General features: G+C 37.8%; 1 protein-coding gene across 4 annotated transcripts in view; it reads left to right on the top strand.

The window, feature by feature from the left end:
* Positions 1 to 25,242, top strand: part of ehbp1 (EH domain binding protein 1) — a 387,620-nt gene that overhangs the window by 194,171 nt on the left and 168,207 nt on the right. For all 4 annotated transcript variants that reach the window (XM_039738603.1, XM_039738602.1, XM_039738601.1 and 1 more), the window contains exons 6-7: positions 9,465 to 9,646; positions 14,851 to 14,990. In XM_039738603.1, coding sequence (XP_039594537.1) covers positions 9,465 to 9,646; positions 14,851 to 14,990 — 322 coding nt within the window. The remainder of the gene's footprint in view (positions 1 to 9,464; positions 9,647 to 14,850; positions 14,991 to 25,242) is intronic.

Here is a 25,242-nt window from a genome sequence, read left to right as displayed (position 1 = left end):
ATTTTGTGTTTACTTGTGTTATATTTGACTAATGGTTAAATGTGTTTAATGATCAGAAACATTTTGTGTGACAAACATGCAAAAGAATAAGAAATCAGGAAGGGGGCAAATAGTTTTTCACAGCTATATATATATATATATATATATAATGGAGAGGGAGACGCACAGAAATGGCAGCAGTAGGGTGTATTATCCTCTAGTACTTTTATATGGGTGAGTGGGTCTGCCACCACACCAGGTATCAAGCCCCAATACTTGTTTAGATAGGCCCATAGATGCAACAGAATTTTGTTTCCTTTTTGCTTATTTTATGTTTTATTTTCGCTCTACCTTTGCTCAACCACATCTCCACCACATTGAAGTTCAATAAAACAGTTATTTTTCATTCTTTGCTGTCCTTGGTTTTATTCTGGAGTTTAACTATGCTACACAATTGATCCAAACTTTTTTTTGTAATGAGTACTATTTGTTCTCATATAAATTATATCATCATACTCATATTTATTTTGCATAAGTAAATTATTCATGTTCCAAGGTTGAGGTTGTTAGGTACATTGTACGGTATTTTTAAACTAAACTTGTAATTTGCTTTTTAGTAAATTCAGTAGTGTTTATCATTAATAGTGTTTTCAAAGCTTTTTACACAGTATGTTTTAAAATGAATTTGTAATACCTAAAACAAGTCTAATTTTATATTAAATAACATAATGGCACATTGGTTAATGTTCCTGCCACACCACTTCAGAATCCTAGGTTTAAATCCTTGCTTGAGCACACTCTGTGTGTATATGCAAGTTTCTTTTTCCTTTCCATGTAGCTTTTGCTGTGGCATATTCCAAAGATCTGTGTGTTATATTAACTGGCCCCAGTCAGTTTGCCCCTGTGTAAGTTAATTTTGGTGTTTGCTTGAGTATGCTGTTTTGGAATAGTGCTCTGTTTAGGGATAGTTCTTTCTTATGCCTATTGCTATTAAGACTGGCTTGCCACAACCATGAACTGAATAAGTCGCTTTGAAAATGGATGGATGGGTAAATTAAGACTTGTATAAGTTGTCAAGGTAAATTTTGATGAATAATATTTTTACTGAGTATGATTATTGGTCTTTTTTATTTTGAAAAAGATAAAACCTAGTGTTTCTATTTATTTATTCATTTCATTGATTTGTAATGGTGACATTTTAAGTAAATGATGCATTTAAATTTCTGTAATATCAAATATTGATTAAGAAAGCAGTATTCTTTTTTGAGAGGTATAATGAAGTTTACTTATTCCCCATATGAGCACATTTTAAAAATTTAAATTCTAAATAATTTTCAACGGATTGCAAAACAAGGTAGATTTAAGATGCTATCAAAGTTCAATATATATACAGTATATGAATAATAATACTTCTGATTCATAAGTATTGGCAGATAAAACATTATGGCTCTTTCAAGTAATTAAGAGATTATGACAAAAATGAAGTAAACATCATAGTCTTTATTGAATTTAAACATCTAGCTCCATTTTAAAAGTTGTATTCACTTTTGAGAAAACTCAGTGGTACAAGTCTTTCTACTCCCAAATTGTTGCCAGTTTCAGTGTTACTTTTTGCCCAGGCTTCTTCCTTTGCTATGGCATATATGCCTCATGGAACTTATGCCTGTACTTGCAATACATAAAAAGACATACTGTATACTTAGAATTATTTTATGTGTCCTATATGTTTGGTATTTCATTACATAATGTTTCACATGCAGCAGAAATACCAGAAATGAAATGTTAGATTCACAAAGAAATTAAATATCCATAATTATTAAATCACTATATAAACACTAAGGGCTGTCAATGCAAATTGCTTCTTTATTTCTCTATAAATTTTTTCTGCTGCACCATTCAAGAGAACTTTTTTCAGATGACTGCTAGGGGGCAGCATGTGGCTATTACAGCCTCTTTGGGTTTCTCTAACTTTCCTTCTAGTGAGGTATTTAGCAATTCTGAAGATACAATAACAGAATATTGATAGTCATATCCCTGTAATAAATTAAAAATGCTTTATTGTGCTTTTTCATTTTACATATTGTCACAACCTTGGACCTTAATCTCATTCTCTGATTGACAGTGGCAGCCAGGGAGAAGAGCACATTTATTGTTTGTACTAGTCAAATCTGTTAAACCTAATTCTTTGGAGGGTATTTGCATATTCTTAAGTATTTCTTCAGAGAGGTCCTAAATCCTTCTTAAGTGTTTGATGCATTTTGAAATTCATTCATAAGGTATCTACATGCACTATTAGTTCTGTATAATATGACTGCATAATCTGACTGATAAGGAGGGTTTTGAACAAGGTATTCTGTAGGGATGACATGTTATATTTCTGACTGATTCAACTGGGCTCAAATGTCAACAGAAATGTCAAGTGCTTTAGAAGAGAATATTTGAATTGTATACTTTTTAATCATGTCTTATTGATAGAGAATTGAAACATGTCTAGTGGGCATGCTTATAACGAGACCTTGGGTATACTACACCTTGGTAGGTGCAAACCAAGATAGCAAATAAATTCTGTTGTAGAAGAATCTATTTGTTACTATGTCAGTCAACAACGTACAGCTATTATAAGCTTTTTAATTTAAAAAACAGTCACTAAACTGCTTAAATCATTAGTGGTACCCCTAATGTTCTCATGGTTTCTTGTTATGGCCATGCATTAACCCTGATACCTAAATATTAATGTTTTCAAATTGATTTTAAAGTCTCGCTGTTATTATTTGATAAAAATCAAAATCGGCGCAAAAGGATATATTAAAGACCTATTTATATTATACAAAAACTAAATGGAGTGCTCCTATCATTGATAACTGGATGAGTTAATATTATGAAAGATTCCTTTAAGAATTTGAGACAAGTTGCCTAATATTTTTTTGCCTCACTTTTGAAAAGCATTTCCAAAATGCAGAGCAACAGCAGCGGATTCCAAAGTTTTTAAGCCCTACTTTAAATCGCAGTTCTGTAATATGACTTACTATGTAGTTTAGAAGTGGTTTTCTTTTTTATATATATTTCATTTTCTCTCACAGCTCAAGAAGAAAGGTTTAGACCCTCATTAGATCACAGTCTATATGTAGTCTAAATATTAAGTAATTCAAAGAAGCATATACAGTAGTTAAATATTTTCTTATAGGGCTAGAACTTGTTAGACAAGGTAATAGGCTCTGAGAACACCAGGTGATATTGTCAGTGAAATCTGTTTCAGGAAAATAGTACTATTTTATCTGTGCAGTAATTCATTTTTCCCAGATTAAGAAAGCTTCTGAATTTATTGACTCAGCTGATATGAGAGTGCTTTCAATAAATTCAGTTGTTCTTTTAACATTCTTGTGACTTTGAACATTTTTTGTATAGTGATGTGATAATGGTACTAATTTGTCTTTTTAGGTTAAAACTATTTTCTTATTTTGAGATTTTTCCATTATTTTTTTCAGTATACTTGCCCCCTGTGCATTTCTAGAGAACATTTGCGTTTTCCTTTTATTGTGGCTAACCGGATGATATGATGAAAAGTCTTACGATGTGTGCCAAAATCCTTAGTTGAAGTTACATCCATCCATCCATCCATCCTCTTCTGCTTATCCGAAGTCAGGTCGCGGGGGCAGCAGCTTGAGCAGAGATGCCCAGACTTCCCTTTCCCCGGCCACTTCCTCCAGCTCTTCCGGGGGAATCCCGAGGCATTCCCAGGCCAGCCGGGAGACATAGTCCCTCCAGCATGTCCTGGGTCTTCCCCTGGGCCTCCTCCCGGTTGGAAGTGCCCGGAACACCTCGCCAGGGAGGCATCCTGATCAGATGCCCAAGCCACCTCATCTGACTCCTCTCGATGTGGAGGAGCAGTGGCTCTACTCTGAGCCCATCCCAGATGACTGAGCTTCTCACCCTATCTTTAAGTGAAAGCCCAGAAACCCTGCGGAGGAAACTCATTTCAGCCGCTTGTATTCGCAATCTCGTTCTTTTGGTCACTACCCATAGCTCATGGCCATATGTGAGGTGGAGATGGTACGCTGCTGACCTCGACTCGGGACGTTGTGGGTCGGTGGGGGGAGTACTTCGAAGATCTCCTCAATCCCACTAACATGCCTTCCAATGAGGAAGCAGAGCCTGGGGACTTGGAGGTGGGCTCCCCCATCTCCGGGACTGAGGTCACCGAGGTGGTTAAAAAAACTCCTTGGTGGCAGGGCCCCGGGAGTGGATGAGAGATATACCCGGAGTTCCTCAAGGCTCTGGATGTTGTAGGACTGTCTTGGCTGACATGTCTCTGCAACATCGCATGGACATCGGGGACAGTGCTTCTGGATTGGCAGACCGGGGTGGTGGCCCCACCCTTTAAGAAAGGGGACAGGAGAGTGTGTTCCAACTACAGAGGGATCACACTCCTCAGCCTCCCTGGAAAAGTCTATTCGGGTGTTCTGGAGAGGAGGGTCCGTCGGATAGTCGAACCTCGGATTCAGGAGGAACAGTGTGGTTTTCGTCCTGGTCACGGAACAGTGGACCAGCTCTACACCCTTAGCAGGGTCCTGGAGGGTGCATGGGAGTTTGCCCCACCAGTCTACATGTGTTTTGTGGACTTGGAAAAGGCATTCGACCGTGTCCCTCGAGGAATCCTGTGGGGAGTGCTCCGGGAGCATGGGGTACCGGACCCCCTGATAAGGGCTGTTCGGTCCCTGTACAACCGGTGTTAGAGCTTGGTCCGCATTGCCGGCAGTAAGTCGAGCCCGTTTCCAGTGAGAGATGGACTCCGCCAGGGCTGCCCTTTGTAACCGATTCTGTTCATAACTTTTATGGACAGAATATCTAGGTGCAGCCAGGGTGTTGAGGGGGTCCAGTTTGGTGGACTCAGGATTGGGTACTGCTTTTTGCAGATGATATCCTGTTTGCTTCTTTAGGTCATGATCTTCAGCTCTCTCTGAATTGGTTCACAGCTGAGTGTGAAGCGGCTGGGATGGGAATCAGCTCCTCCAAATCCGAGAACATGGTCCTCAGCCGGCAAAGGGTGGAATGCCCTCTCAGGGTTGGGAGCGTGATCCTGCCCCAAGTGGATGAATTCAAGTATCTCAAGGTCTTGTTCACGAGTGAGGGAAGAATGGAGCGTGAGATCGAAAGGCAGATCGGTGCAGCATCCGCAGTGATGCAGGCTCTGCATCGGACTGTCGTGGTGATAAAGGAGCTGAGCCATAAGGCAAAGCTCTCAATTTACCAGTTGATCTACGTTCCTACCCTAACCTATGGTCATGAGCTATGGGTAGTGACCGAAAGAACAAGATCACGAATACAATCGGTTTGAAGTTCCATATCACCAAGAAACTAACATACGTCTTTGTACAGTGTAACATGATTTGACTTGTGTACAACCAAATGCATGTGTTTAGCGTCATAAATACATAGAAGCCTACTGTCTGCATAGACCTACTTTTAATCAAACAATTTATAGAAGGATGCAAGTACATGTGTCAGAAATGAAGATTAGTCTGTTTAGTATTTTCACCTATTTACGATTGTCCGTTTCCTCAATATAATCATCCCCTCCGCAGTTCTAGAGAGTAGGACTTTGATACAATTATGATATGAAAGAAGAGCCTTATGTGTTAAAACCTAAACTTCCACTAAAAGCATAATGTTGTCATTTTTGATCATATTTTATATGTACCTCATAAAGATGAAGGAAGTTATACAAGGTACACTTCATCTATTCATTCATTCATTCATTCATTCATTTTCACTCCGCTGTTCATGTTGAAGGTTGCGGTGGCCACTTGCTGAGTAGAACAGACCAGGCTATCCTCTCCTTGGAAAATTTACCCATTACTATTAGTTATGTGCTTGACTAGTCAAGAAATGTACAGTAATTTCTCTGGTATGTCCTAGACAAACACCAAAGTCTTCTTTCAGTTGTACTATCTACATGTCCAAACCACTACAACTAGCTCATTTTGCTTAAGAGAAGTTGTGGTTCTACATTAAGGTCCACCCAGTTGCTTAACTGCTTAACCTATCCCAGAGAAATTGGCCAATAGGCCCTGTCCAGGATCCTGATTTTGGCCTTTTGTACTTGCAATCTCAATTTAATTGTATGTATTTTACTTTCATTGTATGTTTAAAAGTAGTTTAATTAGAATTGTCTGCCAGGTATGGAAGTCTTTATTAGAAACTGAATGTAAAGATGTTGATTGTGTTAAAATAATTTGATGTTCCTTTGTTTATCTCTTAAGTAAAACATCTCTCTTTATAGTCCAATAGAAGCATAACAATTCTGTCATATTTGCTAGGGGATTTTATATCCAAAGTTCTAAATTCTAAATTTTCATTACAACCACATCATCAATAAGATTAATATTATTCCTTAGCTTTATTGAATATACTTGCATTTGTATATTCTTATTTTCATCATAAACCCCTTCTGTGTTTTTTTTTTTTTTTTTTAAATTGGTTTACAATTTTTTTTCAAAGCAAGTTGTATATCTTAAGTATACAGTTTAGTTTTCATCTTATAAATGACTGTGATAACTTAAAGCTACTAAATATTGTCGGGTACAGCCCGGACAAAGACAGGTAGACATGATGTTGATCACCACATACACGATTATTTACAATTATTTATTTTCACAAAAGTGCACAACCCAGTGCCGCAGCACCAATCACCCCTTAAGTCCAGGCCTTTCACACACTGCCTTTTCTCTTCTGGCCGCCTCCAAGACTTCGTCCCTCTTCCACTCGACTCCAGCCATCGAATGTTGGGAGACGGCCCCTTTTATATCCACCCGGATGTGCTCCAGGTGTCTTCCAGTGACCTTCCCCCAAGCACTTCCAGGTGTGGTGGAAGTGCTGAGGTCCAGGGCTCCGAAGGCAGCGGGCGCCCCCTGGTGGCAACCATGGGCCCCTACAGGGTTGAGCTTCCAAGCTCCCTACCCGTTGTCCCCAAAGCAACCAGGGCAGTCACCCCCACATGGTCAGGGGAAGGCGCAAGCCCTCCTCCGGTCCTCCTGGGCATCCCCGCCTGGTCGCCTCCCCAGCTGTCTCTGACAATATAATGATTTAAAAATGTTCACTCTTTTCAAAAAGACAGTGGCCAATGCAGTGAAAGTTTTTTAAAATGGTAATGTTGAGGTGACTTTGATTAATTTGATTAATTAATTCATACATAACCTAAGTTGTTAGTTAGAATATGGTGAGTTTAGATGGATATATCTGAGGATAATGTTGCAACAACCACACTCATTTGGAAGGTGTCAAGTTATACACTTCGACTGTGCTGGAGTGAAGTCTGGACTCTGCTACGTCAAACTACACTTACCCCCTCATTCCTTACCCGCCTTTCACTCAAGTCCCCAGTCGACAATAAAAACAAACAAGTTGGGCGCAGATAAAAAATTCTGTATGTGTATATAAATAAAATATATTTAAAAAAGAATAAAATATAACACACAGAAATCCCTGTATTCCCAGAACCCGATACAAAAATACATACAGAAAAAAAGATACGGCCCCGATCTCCCTTAACTCAAAAACATACATAATTTACAAAAATGACAAACCTTTATATACAAATAGAGGTCCACTGAAAGCATGGAAACTGTAGGAATGAGAAATTGGTGAAAGATGACCAAGTTCCTTATAATGAAAATAATAAAAAACCCAATTTCAAACAGTGCTGTTTCGAATTATGAATCGACACATTCTCACTAATGACTCTTGTTTAGCAGTTCAACAGCCCTGGGAAATGGATAATGAAAAAGTCTGCCTTACTACTGTGTGTAACCAGATAAGTGGTGAAAATCTGTAGATGCCTTCAATGGGGAAAAAAATAGCAGTGCTTGATATGCTAGATCACAGTCGTCTTATGCTTCCTTTTTTCTTTCTCCTTCCTCCTTCCTCCATCTTTTGAAAATGCATGGTCTTAGTTTATAATGTACCCAACCCTGGAATTTAAAAGGAATTCCAGCCTTCTGAAGGGCCAAGTGGTGTGCTTGGTGATGTACTTGCTGAAGTTGCAAGGAATCTCTTTTTCAGGTATATATACTACATTTGATATGCAAAAAAAGGTCAGACACACAACAATTACAAACAAACAAAAAAACAAACATGACTGACAAAGTTAATGTAGCCCCACTACAATTTTATTCTATGAAATAATTTGATTTGGATCAAGTTACTCTAACTAAGACAAGTCAATGTTGTTGACATATGTACATAGCAAATATACACTGAGTAATACTGTATAATTCATTGGGAACAAAATGATGTAACAAGGTTACATTGTTCTCTGATTTATAGTAGTGTGATAAATGAATGAAAAAAATCAAATGTGCATTTAGTAACATTGTTAAATTGGTTTTACAAATTACTCTTTAAAGTTCCTAATGATTTTGTAAATAATACATTTTACTTGAATGTAGAAACGTTTTTAACAATTATAGACAGTACCTGTAGTTTATTTTTCATAGAATAAGGAACAAATAACATTTTTAGATAATAGTTGCCATTTTTACTATTTCAGTAAAAAATTGTTAGTTTACAGTATATATATATTAAAGACAAAAAAGAATCTTTGTTGCACACTTATTACATCACAATTTTTATGAGCCTGAATGTCTCTACTGAGAAGACTAGTGCAAAATTGATGAATTTGTGCTAGTAAATAAAAATATTTAGGTATCAGCTACTTTGAGAGAAAATTATATGTGTAATTAAATGGAGATATTCATGGATTGTTTTTGAAAAGAGATCATAGTGAAAATTGGAGGCTAGCATTGTGAGAGGAGGTATTTTCTTCAGTTTTAATGAGGGATATGGCATCTCTATGTTTAACCAAGTTAACTACATCACTCTGAAGAAATCTTCATTCAAGTAGTTTCAGATCAGTTTGATCTCCATTTGAAAGGGAGCCTTTTAATTACGTAACGTTTCATCTTTCTGTAAGTGATCTCATGTGTCTAGATTTGTTTTAGCATATTTGTCTGTGCAGACTATTAATGTTGAACGCTTTAATGTAGCAGTGTTAAATTCTATAATCTTGGTTTATTAAAAAAATAAATTGAAATATTTACAGCAATATTTTAGGAATATCTCAATAGAATGTAGTACTTTTTTTGTTTATGCTTCATTAATGAAGACGTATATTGACTCAAATACCTTAACTCCTAACTTCAAGTTCTCATATAGAAATCCAAAAAAACTCAGAAGCTCAGACTGTCTCTGAATGAGGAATAATTATACAGTATGAGTGTTTGTATATATTGTACTTTCTATTTTGTATTTGTTTTTTTTGGGGGGGATGGAGGGATTATTGTGGAATTTAAGTCATATACATCAGTGCTGAGATACAGTATAGACTGACTTTTTAGTAATGCGAAGTTTAAGTTCTTAAAAAAATTACCATATCAATTTATTTACATTTCTCTTTTTTTCTTCCTCCCACCCACCCTGTTTTTCTACAGGAGTCTCCATCTGGTCGGCGTAAAGCTCTTGCCACAAGCAGCATCAACATGAAACAATATGCCAGCCCTATGCCTACTCAGACAGACGTGAAGTTGAAATTCAAGCCATTATCTAAAAAAGTGGTGGCTGCCACACTGCAGTTCTCTTTGTCATGTATTTTCCTCAGAGAAGGAAAGGCAACGTAAGTGTATTCCCTGTTGAGTTCCCCCATTGTAAGTTTCTTTTAATTAGATCGGGCATCCCAAGTGCTTCTAGTCAGAGTGCGTTTTAAGTACAAAATGGGCTTCTCATTGCACTAGATGACAGAGGCTGAAAAGTTCCTATTAACATACCATGCATTCCTGAAATGCCTCTGTATTGTTTCTTTTGGGTGAAAGTGACTTGTTACACTATGCCATGTGTTCTAGTAAATGTCATCTTTTCAACCTTAATCTATTGCTGTGTTAACTATTTAATAAACAGAGCATAAGGTATATTATGAGGGTTTTTTTTTTTGCAATCAACTAATAACCACATTTTTTAGATTTCTGTCACTTTTCATTCTTGTGTAGAATTTAAGAATGAATGAGTGTCATCGTGCTCTTTACCACATAAGGTGTGAGCTATCAATAATGTCTTTTTTAACTTTTTGATTTCAGATCATTACACATTGTCAAGCCAATGCAGAGCCTTGTGTGACCATTTATTCATGTTTACTAATTATTGTATATGATATTGGTTGGAAGTTGTCAATTAAACCTTTAAAATTTTATTTTGGCTTCTAGAAGGATTAGTGGAATGACAAGGGAATGTTCAGTTGCTGTAATGTGATATCACTTTAATGCAGTTTGTGCAAAATCATTTTAATGCATCTTATTACTACCACTAAAAATGTTTATAAACAAAAGAATAAAACAATAGCCTTTCTCCTTCCCTTCCTTTCATGTTAGGAAAGGTAAATAGAGAGAAAAGGTTATAAAATAAAGAAGTTGCTAGGATATCCACAAGAGATGGGCAGTGAAAATATTCAGATCTCTATGTCATAGTCACCAGTAACTGGGACTTCTGAGATCAGAAGAGACAGATTCCGGAAATTTCAACTGAGAGACCTGTGCCATCTTGGACTGCAGCAGTTGTATCATCCTAGGCTTTGAGTCAACACAAGTGTGTTAGTCCAGACAGAGTCCCAAGTGCCTTTCAGCTTATTGTGATGTCGCAAATACATAGCAAATAAGTTGACCATGGTCATATGTGACAGAGAGGTGAAGGAAAAGAGAAAAGAGTGAATGGGGGGTTGGGTTGGGGGTGGGTTAGGGTCACCAGATTACCTTAAAAGGAAGCTAGGATGGTGATTTAGTATGAGGGTCAAGTTCAGCTCCAAATTAAATGAATGATGTATGCCCATTGATATAACTCTAAGTAAGATAGAGACATCCTCATATACAGCCTGCTGAAGAACTTCAAATATATCTCTGATCATGACCTATGTTTGAGTGGAGTGAAAAAGAAAGAGCATGGCACTGACAAACATTAAATAAGAAACATTTATAGTGTTATTTGTTATTCATAGCCAAATGGGAATGTAAAGACAGGGAGAGAGGAGACAAATAGAAGAATGATAGCTTTACTCGTTTCAGAAGGTTGTATTTACGGGGAACAATGCCCTGCACTAATATAGTAACATTGTTTGCAGTATATTTAAATGACAATGGAAGAGGGACAGGTTTTGGGAAAGACAACTGTTGTCAAATATAGTTTAAGCAGAGGAGAGTGGATTTGGACCAGTTGTTTATGTAGTGTGACAAGTCTCCGTTAGGTTAAGGATATGGGGAGATCCCAAAGACATTAGTGCTGGTCAAAGTAGCCCTGCCATCTGTCCATTTGGCAAGGCTCATGAAATACCACTTCAGCTCCAAACATGAACTGAAATATTCAAATGAATTTTAACATAAAACCTCCACTTCAGAAATCCAAATGATGAGTTTTACATTGGATTTGAGCAAGTGTGTGTCTTGGTATGCATGGACTGAATCTTCTTATCTGATAAGTAATGTCAGTCACAGTCGAGTGATACTCTTCATAAATTCTAACAGAATTTAAGTTGCCTCAATCAGAGAGAGACCAATATTTTTAATTCAGCATTTTTAAACTAATGTACAAATCTAGTTATCAATCATATGGTCCTTCCTTTATAACTCAGTATTACAACTAGTTTTTTCCGTCAGCTAAGCCTGAGTTCAGCGTCTGCTCCATATTGCCTAGGGGTCTTATCCTACAACAAAAGTCTGGATCGACTCTTCAACTCCAAAAGGAAATCTAGTGTGGAACCACAAAGGCAAATAACAGTCCACAGTGGAGGTGGATGTGGGTGTGTCACATTGAGTTCAGCCTTCCTAAAGGATAGTGAGATAAATGGGGAGCCCATACGTAAAAGAAAAATGTTCATTTCACTGAAGTGTTGACTGATTACCAACTCCCAGCAGACTTTTATGCAAGCGAAATAGCATCACTGTGAGAAATATCAAAGACTATAAATGCATTAACTGCTGTTTATTACACAGTGTGACTAAAACCAGAGAACAAGCATCAGAACAAACAAAAAGAAAAGCAAGCTCATCCTTGTCCTTTCATGTGTGCCTGAGTAAAATCTTTCCATGAGCCTTGGAGAGTTAAAAATTCAGGATACGACTTCTTGTCCTTGTTGGGAAAAGACAGAAAATGAGCAAACATGAATATCATTTCTTTACAATTTTAATTTTGCGATTAATACTGCTTTCAAACTCAATAAAAGGCCAGCAAACACATTGATATACAGCGTATCTTGGGTTGTGTTACTTGAGTTTTGTAATGGAAAATTTTTTGAGATGCAGTTTCTAGATCTCATTTAGCAAGACTGTTCAGTCATGGGCAGTTGACATCCATTGATGTCCCAGTGTAGCTCTGTGGCTGCAACAAAGGCTAGGAATGACTCTTCTACCATCTAAAGCTCTCCACAAACTTCATTGATCTCCTACAGACTGGCACTCCTCTCGGTCACTCAGATTCTCATCTGCAGCTGTACTTTCTGTACCACATATCAAACTCTGTGCTATGGGAGCTCAAGCATCTCTCATAGTGTTCCTGAACTCTGGAATTCTTTTCGCTCTCATGTACATCCGCTCGGTTCAATAACACATTTTAAAACTACCCTCAAAACTTATATTTTCAAACTGGCATACCAATTGTGGATTTTGCATTGTTACTGCCAGTTATCTTTATTTGTTTGCTAATTATTGCCGTTTGATTTAGCCTTCTTTTTAGCCTCAAGAGCGACGGTGGACGCGGAAGGAGGATTAGAGATGGCGGGCGGGGCTCTGTCATACGTTCCCCATAACGCGAGAGGAGGGTTAGAGTGGGCGGGTGATTTGGTCGAATATATATACATATATATATATATATATATATATATATATATATATATATATATATATATATATATATATATATATATATATATATATATATATAAAAGCAGCCGATATCGAAAAGAACAATGAAAAGTCAACGTGGCTCTGAGGTTCATATGGATTGTAGCAGAGATGAAAGTGACTGAGGCTGTGTTTGGTGAGGTGTTCCGTGTGGTCACATGAGCAGGCAGTACGCATGCCTTGAGAGCGAGGGTGGACACGGCAGGAGAGTTAGAGTTGGTGGAGAGGGCTCTGTCGTGTGTATCCCATGGTCTTAGAGTTGGTGGGTGGGGCTCTCTGTCTAGCGCTCACTGTCTTGCGTGTCCTTAGTGAATTATATATATAGATTCTTCAGTAAGTATTATTGACCAGGTAATGTTTCTTCCGCATACTCATGTAAATATAAATCAAACTAAATCATTATAAAGTGATTTTCTGACAAGCCTGACATTTAAAAAAGCATGTTGCTACTAGAGTAGTTTGTATAAATTAATACATCCTGTATGTTGGTGTGTGGGTGGCACGGTGGCGCAGTGGTAGCGCTGCTGCCTCACAGTTAGAAGACCTGGGTTTGCCTCCCAGGTCCTCCCTTGCGTGGAGTTTGCATGTTCTCCCCGTGTTTGCGTGGGTTTCCTCCCACAGTCCAAAGACATGCTGGTTAATTGCATTGGCAATCCTAAATTGTCCCTGGTGTTGTGTGGGTGTGTGAATGTGTGTTCCCTGCGGTGGGCCAGCGCCCTGTGCGGGGTTTGTTTCCTGCCTTGTGCCCTATGTTGGCTGAGATTGGCTCCAGCAGAACCCCGTGACCCTGTAGTTAGGATATAGTGGGTTGGATAATGGATGGATGTATGTTATGTGGCATGCTTACAATAATGTTTTCATTTTTACTGTTGAATTTAAACTACTAAACTGAAAATGTCAGTCAGTAAATTTAGTATTATAAATTAGGTAATCAAACCAATGATGATCGCATCATTCTTTACCCTACACTGAAACCCCAGTGAAATGTATACAATTTGCCCATAGACAATAAATACTCCTGCACTGAGTTGGTAAGGTGATGTTTCACAACATTGCCCTTGATGATGTAAACTTCTGCTTTTCAAACAGTAGACTCTAACACTGTAATGTTCTTTTTTTATAAATAGTTTACTGTTTGGCTAGTTCAGAATATTTATCCCAATCTTAATCATGGCTGTGAAGTCCTCGCTTTCCAGGTAAAATATGGGGTCCTTCTTAGTACAGAATAAAATGCTGCAAAAAGATTTCTATAATTTAATCAGTATTATAACAAAACCCCTCTTTTAAAAATAAATATGACAATAATCACAACATTTTATTACTTTTTTTAATGTTTCTTATAGTGTATTGCTAAGAAAAGAAAAATACACTACCATACCTGTAATATTTGTCTTATTTTCAGTAGATAACTCTGAACCACTGGGTCTTGTGATTTATTCTGCTTTCTATACTTGTGAGGATAACAGTTATTCATAACCTCTTATCATATATCCTCACTGCATGCAAAAAAACCTAAAGAAAGAGATTGAGAACCTTGAGCAATTTTCAGTGTTATCTTCTACCTGCTTGCCTTTTAAGTAAAGGAAGGTCTTTCTGGTAACAGGGGTGAAAATGTTATCGGGCTCATCTATAACTGTGTATAAAAGACATTGTTCAGTTTAGGCAGGTTTTCTATTTCAGGAAGTATTCTGAATTGAGTAAATTGAGTATTTTTCTTCTTTGGGAAAGTGACAAAGGTAATACAGAATGTTTTTTGGTAAATGTGCATAAAATACCATTCTTCTTATTTTTATTATAAAGGAGTTCCCCTTAGCACATATTTCAATATTCATGTAGTAAGACACAGATTGTCATTTGTAGATGTGCTGAAAAGCTATACATTGTTCTGTGGTGATAAGTGCAACTACACCTATGCATTTATTTTCCTTTTTCCTCCTAGGGATGAGGACATGCAGAGCTTGGCCAGTCTGATGAGCATGAAGCAGGCTGACATTGGTAATTTAGATGACTTTGAAGAGGAAAATGAAGAGGACGAAGAAAACAGAGTAAATCAGGAAGAAAAAGCAGCAAAGATCACAGGTGTGACCTTACTTGAATACTTTGTTTTTGAAAGTACCCCAAATTAAATGGGTGTGGTGTCCCTGTTTCAAAATGTGTTTACTTTCTTCAGTAGCACTAAACTGAATATTATCTGTGATTTCTTTCTGTTTGATCATGTGAAATGTCTAAAAGAATAAACAATTGAACATTCATCTCATTATTTTGAGATGTCCTAGTTGATTATGGTCATAACACATAGTCCTTTTGAATACTTTACAGCTTAAAATATCACAAGTGACTGAATGTGTGACTTAATGTAAATAACCTCAGAATTTCTGAGACAACCTTAACAATGAATCCTTTTTTTACTTTGGTCACAGGTTGCTGACTATAATGGCTTTCATATTAGTGGGCATACTGCTTTTCAATTCTTGTTGATCATCTACAAAAACTAGAATCACACAGTTTTAACTGAGAAACTGCCCTTAAAATTGCTAGAATTATTGATGAGAGCAAGATAATATGATTACCATACAAACTACAGCTTCTTTTAATGGCTCTATATTGATGTTGGCAGTGAACTTGATGTTTATGAGGTGTCAACACTGAAATGAAATGTGAGATCCTTGTGTAGTATATGGTGCTTCTGAAACACAACTTTGAGAAGATGAAAGGTATACCAGGGAAAGCATGTTATAAGAGATGAAGCACATTAGACCAACAGGTTAATGGTAGCACAAGTGATGTTACATTTAAAGTTGAAATTTAGTCATGTTTAATGATGTAAACAACTTTTCAAATGTTGAAGGTGAAATTTTGGATCAAACCTTCAGTAAAGAAAAGTAAGTAATGGGTCCTAACTAAAAAAAAATAAGGATAATGAAATCTGATGCAAATAACAATATCATCTTATAAGTATGTGACATAAGTAATATTGAGGCACTTCTGAATAGAGTCAGAGGTAGTCTTTGACAACAATGAAAAAAGAAAAAAACATTTTCTAAGTTTTGGTTTAATGTGTCTGTGTTTGAGTATTTCTTCATAGAACCATGTGACTGTTCTTTTAATTTATTTACAGCCATATTGTTTGATTCATCCTTGTTGTTCTTCATACTTCAGGTTTTTTCATTTTTTTGCCTTTCACAGCCCGTTACATAAGGAGAGCTTTCTTGTCAAGATAATCATGCTCCACACGAGTGACAAAGTTTAACATTACAATGCAGTGTGCAGCTTAAAAACATAACTGAAAAATGAACGATATAGTGCCTTTTTCGAAAAACCATCTCTTTTTAAGGCTTAATACTTACTGCTTATCTGGACATCTGCTAATAGCAAAATATTTAGTAAAAATTACATTTTTCACTTAAGAGTTGTACATATGAAAATAGTTGACTAAGATCGAAATGCTGAATGGGGTGTTCTGACAAAGTAAACCTGCTTTGAATGGCATGCCATTGCTGCTTCATTTACTGTAGTAACCTTGCTGCATTCCATTATTTTGTTTTTTTGTTTGTTGTTCTGTAATACTTTTGACCCACACACACAAACCACATTTTATACTATTTTAAAAAAAATCCCTCAACCATGAGACTATACATGTAGCCTTTCTACTTCAGCAAAACATGTTATTGGTAATGAAAAAAGTGGTATCAATAATGAAAAATTCAGTATTGACTTATTAAATTTATTGGTCAGCTGCTTTAATAAATTTTAATCCAAAACTTCCCGGACTATGTAAAAATTATTGATGTGCTATTTTGCAAACAGGCTAAAAACTTGGTCAAGATTCAGTCATTTGTTTCTATACTCGCATCTCCCCTGTTTTGTAAAGTTTGGATTAAAGATACTTTGGAATGAAGAGACAATTTTACATTTAATTCCTATCCATAACTGCTCATTGACAAGACCTACATTTTGAATGTGTTTTTTCCAAAGAAAGAGTAAAGCCATTTATGTTATGTTATGTTATAAAATAATAATCTGCCTATTAAGGACCACATAAAGCTAAGTACAAAAAAATTATATACATTTTACATCAAGCAATTAAAACTAATCTAGTTTTAGATTACAGTTATTCAGCTGAATACATTTGTTTTCAGTGTTTTTAAAGATTTAAGCAGTGATACTCTTACTAAAGGATCTACTTTTAAATGCCTTCTCATTAGTTTTTTTTTCTGTAGAGAAATTTCAGTCTGGTTTCTGACTATTTCCAAATCTGGGTCTGTACCACTTCCTTAACGTTATTGTCAGTGGTGAACCTACGAATACATAAAGCCTATTAAATTAGACTGAAGATGTGGTAGTCGCATGGTTTTGGAATAATCAAATAACGGGAATGTGGACAAACTGCAGCTATTGCTTTTCCCCTGCTACACGGGGACATGTGTTGCCATGGATCAGCAAGACTGTTTTTCACACCTTTCCACTTCTTTTGTGGCAAATCGCAGGTTTCAGTTTCTTTCTAAGCATATTATAGCACAGTTAATTGCATTGGTCGCTGATTGTCAGTGTTTCTGAAACTGCACTAGAATATAACTCATCATGTCCCAAAAGAAGGTCTTAATGATTTTCTTGGTAGAGGGCTGTTGTTTGAACTGCTTCTTTACTGGAGAAGACTGATGTTTCCACTACATGCTTTATCTTTTGCTTTCCAGCGCACAGTGATGAAGCCATGTCTCCTCGCTGATGGCCGCTGGTGACAATCCGCTCTAAAACACTCTGATCTTCAGTGCATATCAATAACATTGATTATCCATCTTGCAGAAACTTTGATGCCCCAGTCATCATGTACTATGGCATGTGCAGGTCCATTGCTGATATCCAAAGGATTCAGCAACAGCGGGTAATATATGTCGTTCTATGATGAAGGTATTTGCCATGTCGATGTGGGCTTGTGTGCGTGCGCAATGTTGAAGTGTGCCCAGATTGAGCTTCATCTGTTACACGCACTATTTATCCTTTAATTGTTTCTACCAATTCATACATTTTTCAGTTATGCTGTTTTCACTTACGTACCGAGCCAACACAATTCGGTCATTTTCTAGCAGGTTTTACTCCCTTTGACCAAAGTGACAATGTTGCATTTCCACAGTGAAGTGTCCGTGTTCATTTGACCACGGCTTCAACTAGACTAAAGGTGTTTTTTAGTTTGTTCAAACTACCCATAAGCCATTACATATATGTTGTATCCTGTCAGCTTCTATTCATTGCAGTTACCACACAATTTTCAAAATGCCTTTACTTTTTGATTTACACTGTAAACCTTTGTACACAGAATCTTCTTATTGAATAACACCCAAATTAAACATTCTAACAGGCACATTTCCCTTGATCTAACAAGTACTGAAATGTTAAGTACAGAGTTATTTTTTTTCAACTTCTAAGGTGTTTTAGAAGGATGCACTTTATTAAACCACTATTTTCTGTTTAGATGGTAAAATTTTATAATATGTTTAGTTACATCATTGTAAACGTCAACAGGTAGTTCAGAGTATTTATTTGTATTTATACAAATACTCTTGGTCTGTGATATAAAATATAAATAAAGTAAAAAATATGGTAATGCTTCTGTCTCCGTCTCCATCTGCCTTTGTTCAGTTCCTAGCCTGATAGCTGTATGAGTGGAGTTTCCATGTACTACACCTGTTTGCATATATTGTATTTGTTTATTTCAGCTTTGTTCAATTTCACAAAAAATGTTATTTGTTCGAGGTCAGTTTTGAACATCAAAATATGTATGGGTTTATGAGTGTGTGCCCTGAGAGGAACTTAGGCTTATTCTAGGAGAGATTTCTGCTTTCTGTCCAGTGCCACTGGGATATGTTAAGGTTCCATGTAGCCCAGGAAATGAAACAGCAGGGGCACGAAAAAAAGAATTAATGAATATTTATAACTACGTTATGTTTTAGCATTATATAGTATACTGCATTTCTTGATTATTAATTTTACATTTATTGTTTTCTTTGATTCTCACAATTATATTTAAAAATGCTGATCAATCTGTGTTTAATAACATTACACATTCATTGCTGAATATCAGAGGGCAGAATGCTGCAGTTCCACTTTCTACCATGACATGGGGAGAAGTATATGTTTTGAAGAGGTTTATTTGGGGTTATCATTAAATCTGTCCTGGAGAATAACAAAACCCTTTTTTGTTTTATTTATTGGCTCAGTACTTTTTGTTTTTCTGTAGAAAACTCTTTTCCTTCACCACACTGATTTTAGAAAGAGATGCCTCTGATTCATTTACTGTATGGTTCCCCAGCTGCTAATGTAGACAGAGTAAATGAGTAGTAAATAGTAAAATAAGTATGTATGCCTGTGACGATGCAGGTTCATCTCCGTGCTCCCATCAGCTGTTCGGGAACCCTCGAACCCTACACCGTCGGTAATGTTACCGATGACTTAGACAGTGAGGCATTAACAATGGAGCAAGGGGATGGTGTACAAAAGTGCAAAGGTGCTTTTATTTAAAAACAATCAAACAAAAGAGTGCTCAAATAAATAGTGCAGTAATTCTCAAAAAGTCATTAAATAAATAAATAATCCATTAAAACAAAAGTGACATGTGGCAGTTTAAAATGTTGCTGGAAACAGTCTTAAAACAATGACAAGCCCGGTGCTGCTTCTACACTAGTGTCTCACCTGCTTCTCCCGTTTGGGCCCTGCAGCAGGTGAGACGCTCTCTCTGCAGCTGTCCTTCTCTCATTCACACATGTCTGGAGGCCACCCGATCCTGGCTTCGGTCACGCACTTAATCCCAGGCCTGAGACTTGGAGTCCTTGCCAACCAGTACGCTCACAACAAGGACTTCTCAGCCAAGTCTCCCGACTCCCGCTTTCTTCAATGGCGAGTCACCTTCCTTACTAGTCACTCCCGCTCTTCTCCAAATGCTCAGCGGGAGTGACTATAATCAACTGAGCCTGATCTCTCGCTCTCACCGGCTTTCTCCTGCAACCTCTGTTTCCTTTTTTCTTTTTCTCTTTCCTTTTTTTCTTCCCCCTTTCTATCCGACTCTCACTTCTATATATGCCGAGAGGACATAACAGCTGCAGCACATTAGCAGTCTCAGGAACAATCACGGATGTGGGCAGTCTCTCACCTGCGCACTTAGGTGAGAAACGCCCACACCACAGATCGCCCCGAGACCCGCTACAGCCACCATGCCCCCTCACAAAGCCGCAAGCGCGGTGATTACTTATTTAAAAAAACTGGCCTTTGCTGAGAGAACTGTCAACCCATAACACCACAATGCTATATTTTTTCTAGTTTTATTTCTGTCTATTTTCTTTTCGATTCATTTAGTTTTAATTCAGACATTAGCCATATACTGATGTGTAAATATTTTGCCCTCTGTGCTTTTACACTAGAAACAGGATTTGACAGTGGAAACAATGTAGGACTAAGACAGGCAACAAAGCCATTCCTTGACAAATAATATTGATACAGTTTGAATTGATCAGGTCACGTTAGGGAGCATGCACTGGTACAGCTCGATGCCGTACCCGACACACGACGAAACCGCTGAGGATCCCGGTTGGCAACCCCCTCCCCAGCAGACTTTTTCTACATGGTCCTCCCATTTCAGAGCACCATAATGGTTGGGATATAGCAATGGTAGGTATATTAAATCAGTCATATTTAATACTCAGTAGGCATTGCATGCAGGGATATGCAACAGAGTATCGCCTCTGGTGAATGTTCTGCTTAGCTTGTAATGCAGCTATCTTCAGATCCTTCTTGTTTCGCGGACTTATCCCATTACGTTTTCTCTTCAGCATAAGGAAAGTATTGCTCAATTGGATTTAAATTGGGCGAGTGGCTTTGCCATTCAAGAATTTTCCATTTTGTAGTTTTGAAAAACTCCTGTGTTACTTTTTTCACAAGTTGTTATCTGGCCATCCTGTTTTTGTGGCTAACTATTGGTTTACATCATGCACTGTGGCCTCTGTATTTCTGTTCATGAAGTCTTCAGCAGATAGTTGTCTCTGGCACATCCATAACTGCCACCTAAAGGCTCTTTCTGATCTGTCAAGACAGGCATTTGGGCTTTTTATTGACCCCTGTCTTGAGCAGTGGAAGTCTTCCTTGGCTTAACAGTCCTGTTGTGATAACTGAGCTCAACAGTGCGTTATTTCTTTTTGATGGTATTCCAGACAATTGATTTTGGTTTCTAATGGTTGTATTTTTGTTTTTCAGCCTCATAATGGCTTCTTTGATTTTCATTGAAACAACTCTTGTCCTATTGTTAAGCAGTAGCATCTACAGACTCCAAAGGGTAGGAGCAAGCCTAGGTATCTTATGCCTGTGCTAATGAAGCAATGAAACCCACCTGACTAATCACAAACACCTGTGTTTCCAACTTTCCCAAACATTGTTAACCTAAAATGGGGGGAAGAATGTATAAACGTATTGTAATTTGTTCATGGTGTGACTGAAATATGTGCAAATACCCTTAAATTGAAGTCTGCCAAAAGCACTTTAGTCGTGTCTGAAATGTGAAATGTGCCTTTGTCCCAAACCTTATGGTGGGCATTGTTGTAATAAATGATTTTACTTATTCATTGTAAAAAGCCCGGGGTCCTAGAAACTATCGAAATAAAAAAAGGGAAAAAAAATAGAAATATAGAGATGTCAGGTAATTGAAATAAACTACTCTGGGTGTCTCTCTCCTAGATTTTGTTGTGTTGATGTGCTCTCCTCGCTTATGTATTAACGGTGGGAGGAAAAGTAAAAGGGATACCGTTTTGTTGATGTGCTCATCTCGTTTCCTTAAGAGTTTTTCTCTTTTCTTGGCATTTTTACTTTGTCAACAGAGTTACTTTCTTCTTCCAACTTGTTAACTTGGGGCCACCTTGCCGGCTGTCTCAGCTTCAAGCAGAGACAGACAATTCCACGTATAGATGTTTAGTTTTCGTTTTCCTTGGAGGTGGAGCCCTTACCCCGACTCCACCTCTTGCTTCCGGACTGGACAGACGCATATACTTCAACGCATAGACCTTTATATTTGCAACCCCCTAGGCAGACATGCGGTCCAGTCCCACCCTCTGGAAATGACCCACTGTCTGCCACAGCCAGGTGTTACATGGGTGACCCCTTGGCATGGTCCAGCCACTCAGGTCCCCTACAATGAGGATCTTATGAGCCGGATCACCCTCTGGGAAACATGCCACATGGCCGTAGTGCTGTAACTGACGCTCCCTCACAGTGCAGGTGATTTGCCTCAATCGGTACTCCATGAGTAGCCGGTCATTTGACAAAAAGTCAAACCAACAGTACCCAAGGATTTTCCAGAGAGACACAGTACCAAAGGTGTCCAGTCTTGGTCTCAGGTCACTGGATAGCGTCCATGTCTTGTAACCATAAAGCAAGAGAGGAAGCACCAGGACTCTAAAGACTTGGATTATATGATATGATATATTTATATTTTACATACTCCATAAAGTTTAATAGTTTTAGTAGTCTTTGGTCTGTTCAAATTAAGAAACACATATCTTTAGTCAGGATCAGCCTTTATAATTTTAAATAAAAATAATGAATGCCTTTCCTTTTGGACATAAGCTCTCATGCTGATCTGCCTTCACCATAAAAAAATGTATACTCTCAATCAAACTTGTATATCCTGAAAAGTTAGATTAACCCCGATGCTGCAAGAAAATCTGCCACCTTAGGTCTTTGCACACTAAGCTTTTGCATCAGTGAAATGGAAGATTCAGTAAGGACCAGGTTTCTCCAAATTTTAAGGCACCTTTAAATATTTATCTGACATATTTAGCAGATGTGGTACAAACTAGTTGTGCCAGTTTATTTTATATATATATGTATGTGTGTGTGTATATATATGTATGTGTGTGTGTATTTATTTATTTATTTATTTATTTATTATATATATATATATATATATATATATATATATATATATATATATATATATATATATATATATATATATATATACACACGCACACACAGTGGTATGAAAAACTATTTGCCCCCTTCCTGATTTCTTATTCTTTTGCATGTTTGTCACACAAAATGTTTCTGATCATCAAACACATTTAACCATTAGTCAAATATAACACAAGTAAACACAAAATGCAGTTTTAAATGATGGTTTTATTATTTAGGGAGAAAAAATCCAAACCTACATGGCCCTGTGTGAAAAGTAATTGCCCCTTGTTAAAAATAACCTAACTGTGGTGAGTTCAATTTCGTAGCCACCCCAGGCCTGATTACTGCCACACCTGTTTCAATCAAGAAATCACTTAAATAGGAGCTGCCTGACACAGAGAAGTAGACCAAAAGCACCTCAAAAGCTAGACATCATGCCAAGATCCAAAGAAATTCAGGAACAAATGAGAACAGAAGTAATTGAGATCTATCAGTCTGGTAAAGGTTATAAAGCCATTTCTAAAGCTTTGGGACTCCAGCGAACCACAGTGAGAGCCATTATCCACAAATGGCAAAAACATGGAACAGTGGTGAACCTTTCCAGGAGTGGCGGCCACCAAAATTACCCCAAGAGTGCAGAGACGACTCATCCGAGAGGTCACGAAAGACCCCAGGACAACGTCTAAAGAACTGCAGGCCTCACTTGCCTCAGTTAAGGTCAGTGTTCACGACTCCACCATAAGAAAGAGACTGGGCAAAAACGGCCTACATAGCAGATTTCCAAGATGCAAACCACTGTTAAGCAAAAAGAACATTAGGGCTTGTTTCAATTTTGCTAAGAAACATCTCAATGATTGCCAAGTGGACTGATGAGACAAAAGTTGAACTTTTTGGAAGGCAAATGTCCCGTTCCATCTGGCGTAAAAGGAACACAGCATTTCAGAAAAAGAACATCATACCAACAGTAAAATATGGTGGTGGTAGTGTGATGGTCTGGGGTTGTTTTGCTGCTTCAGGACCTGGAAGGCTTGCTGTGATAGATGGAACCATGAATTCTACTGTCTACCAAAAATCCTGAAGGAGAATGTCCGGCCATCTGTTCATCAACTCAAGCTGAAGCGATCTTGGGTGCTGCAACAGGACAATGACCCAAAACACACCAGCAAATCCACCTCTGAATGGCTGAAGAAAACAAAATGAAGACTTTGGAGTGGCCTAGTCAAAGTCCTGACCTGAATCCAATTGAGATGCTATGGCATGACCTTAAAAAGGCGGTTCATGCTAGAAAACTCTCAAATAAAGCTGAATTACAACAATTCTGCAAAGATGAGTGGGCCAAAATTCCTCCAGAGCGCTGTAAAAGACTCATTGCAAGTTATTGCAAACGCTTGATTGCAGTTATTGCTGCTAAGGGTGGCCCAACCAGTTATTAGGTTCAGGGGGCAATTACTTTTTCACACAGGGCCATGTAGGTTTGGATTTTTTCTCTCTAAATAATAAAAACCATCATTTAAAAACTGCATTTTGTGTTTACTTGTGTTTTATTTGACTAATGGTTAAATGTGTTTGATGATCAGAAACATTTTGTGTGACAAACATGCAAAAGAATAAGAAATCAGGAAGGGGGCAAATAGTTTTTCACACCCCTGTATGTGTATGTACAGTACATATATACATATATACATATACATACAAACCGGATTGCAATGATGTGGAGGTGCCAACTTCTAATATTTTATTCAGAATAGAACATAAATCACGGAACAAAAGTTTAAACTGAGAAAATGTATCATTTTAAGGGAAAAATATGTTGATTCAGAATTTCATGGTGTCAACAAATCCCAAAAAGTTGGGACAAGGCCATTTTCACCACTGTGTGGCATCTCCCCTTCTTCTTACAACACTCAACAGACGTCTGGGGACCGAGGAGACCAGTTTCTCAAGTTTAGAAATAGGAATGCTCTCCCATTCTTGTCTAATACAGGCCTCTAACTGTTCAATCGTCTTGGGCCTTCTTTGTCGCACCTTCCTCTTTATGATGCGCCAAATGTTCTCTATAGGTGAAAGATCTGGACTGCAGACTGGCCATTTCAGTACCCGGATCCTTCTCCTACGCAGCCATGATGTTGTGATTGATGCAGAATGTGGTCTGGCATTATCTTGTTGAAAAATGCAGGGTCTTCCCTGAAAGAGATGACGTCTGGATGGGAGCATATGTTGTTCTAGAACCTGAATATATTTTTCTGCATTGATGGTGCCTTTCCAGACATGCAAGCTGCCCATGCCACACGCACTCATGCAACCCCATACCATCAGAGATGCAGGCTTCTGAACTGAGCGCTGATAACAACTTGGGTTGTCCTTGTCCTCTTTGGTCCGGATGACATGGCGTCCCAGA

Source organism: Polypterus senegalus, chromosome 16 (genome assembly GCF_016835505.1).
Source record: "Polypterus senegalus isolate Bchr_013 chromosome 16, ASM1683550v1, whole genome shotgun sequence".
Classification (NCBI taxonomy): Eukaryota; Metazoa; Chordata; class Cladistia; order Polypteriformes; family Polypteridae; genus Polypterus; species Polypterus senegalus.
The sequence above is the reverse complement of the archived record's forward strand: the minus strand, read 5'-3'. Positions and strand labels throughout refer to the sequence as shown.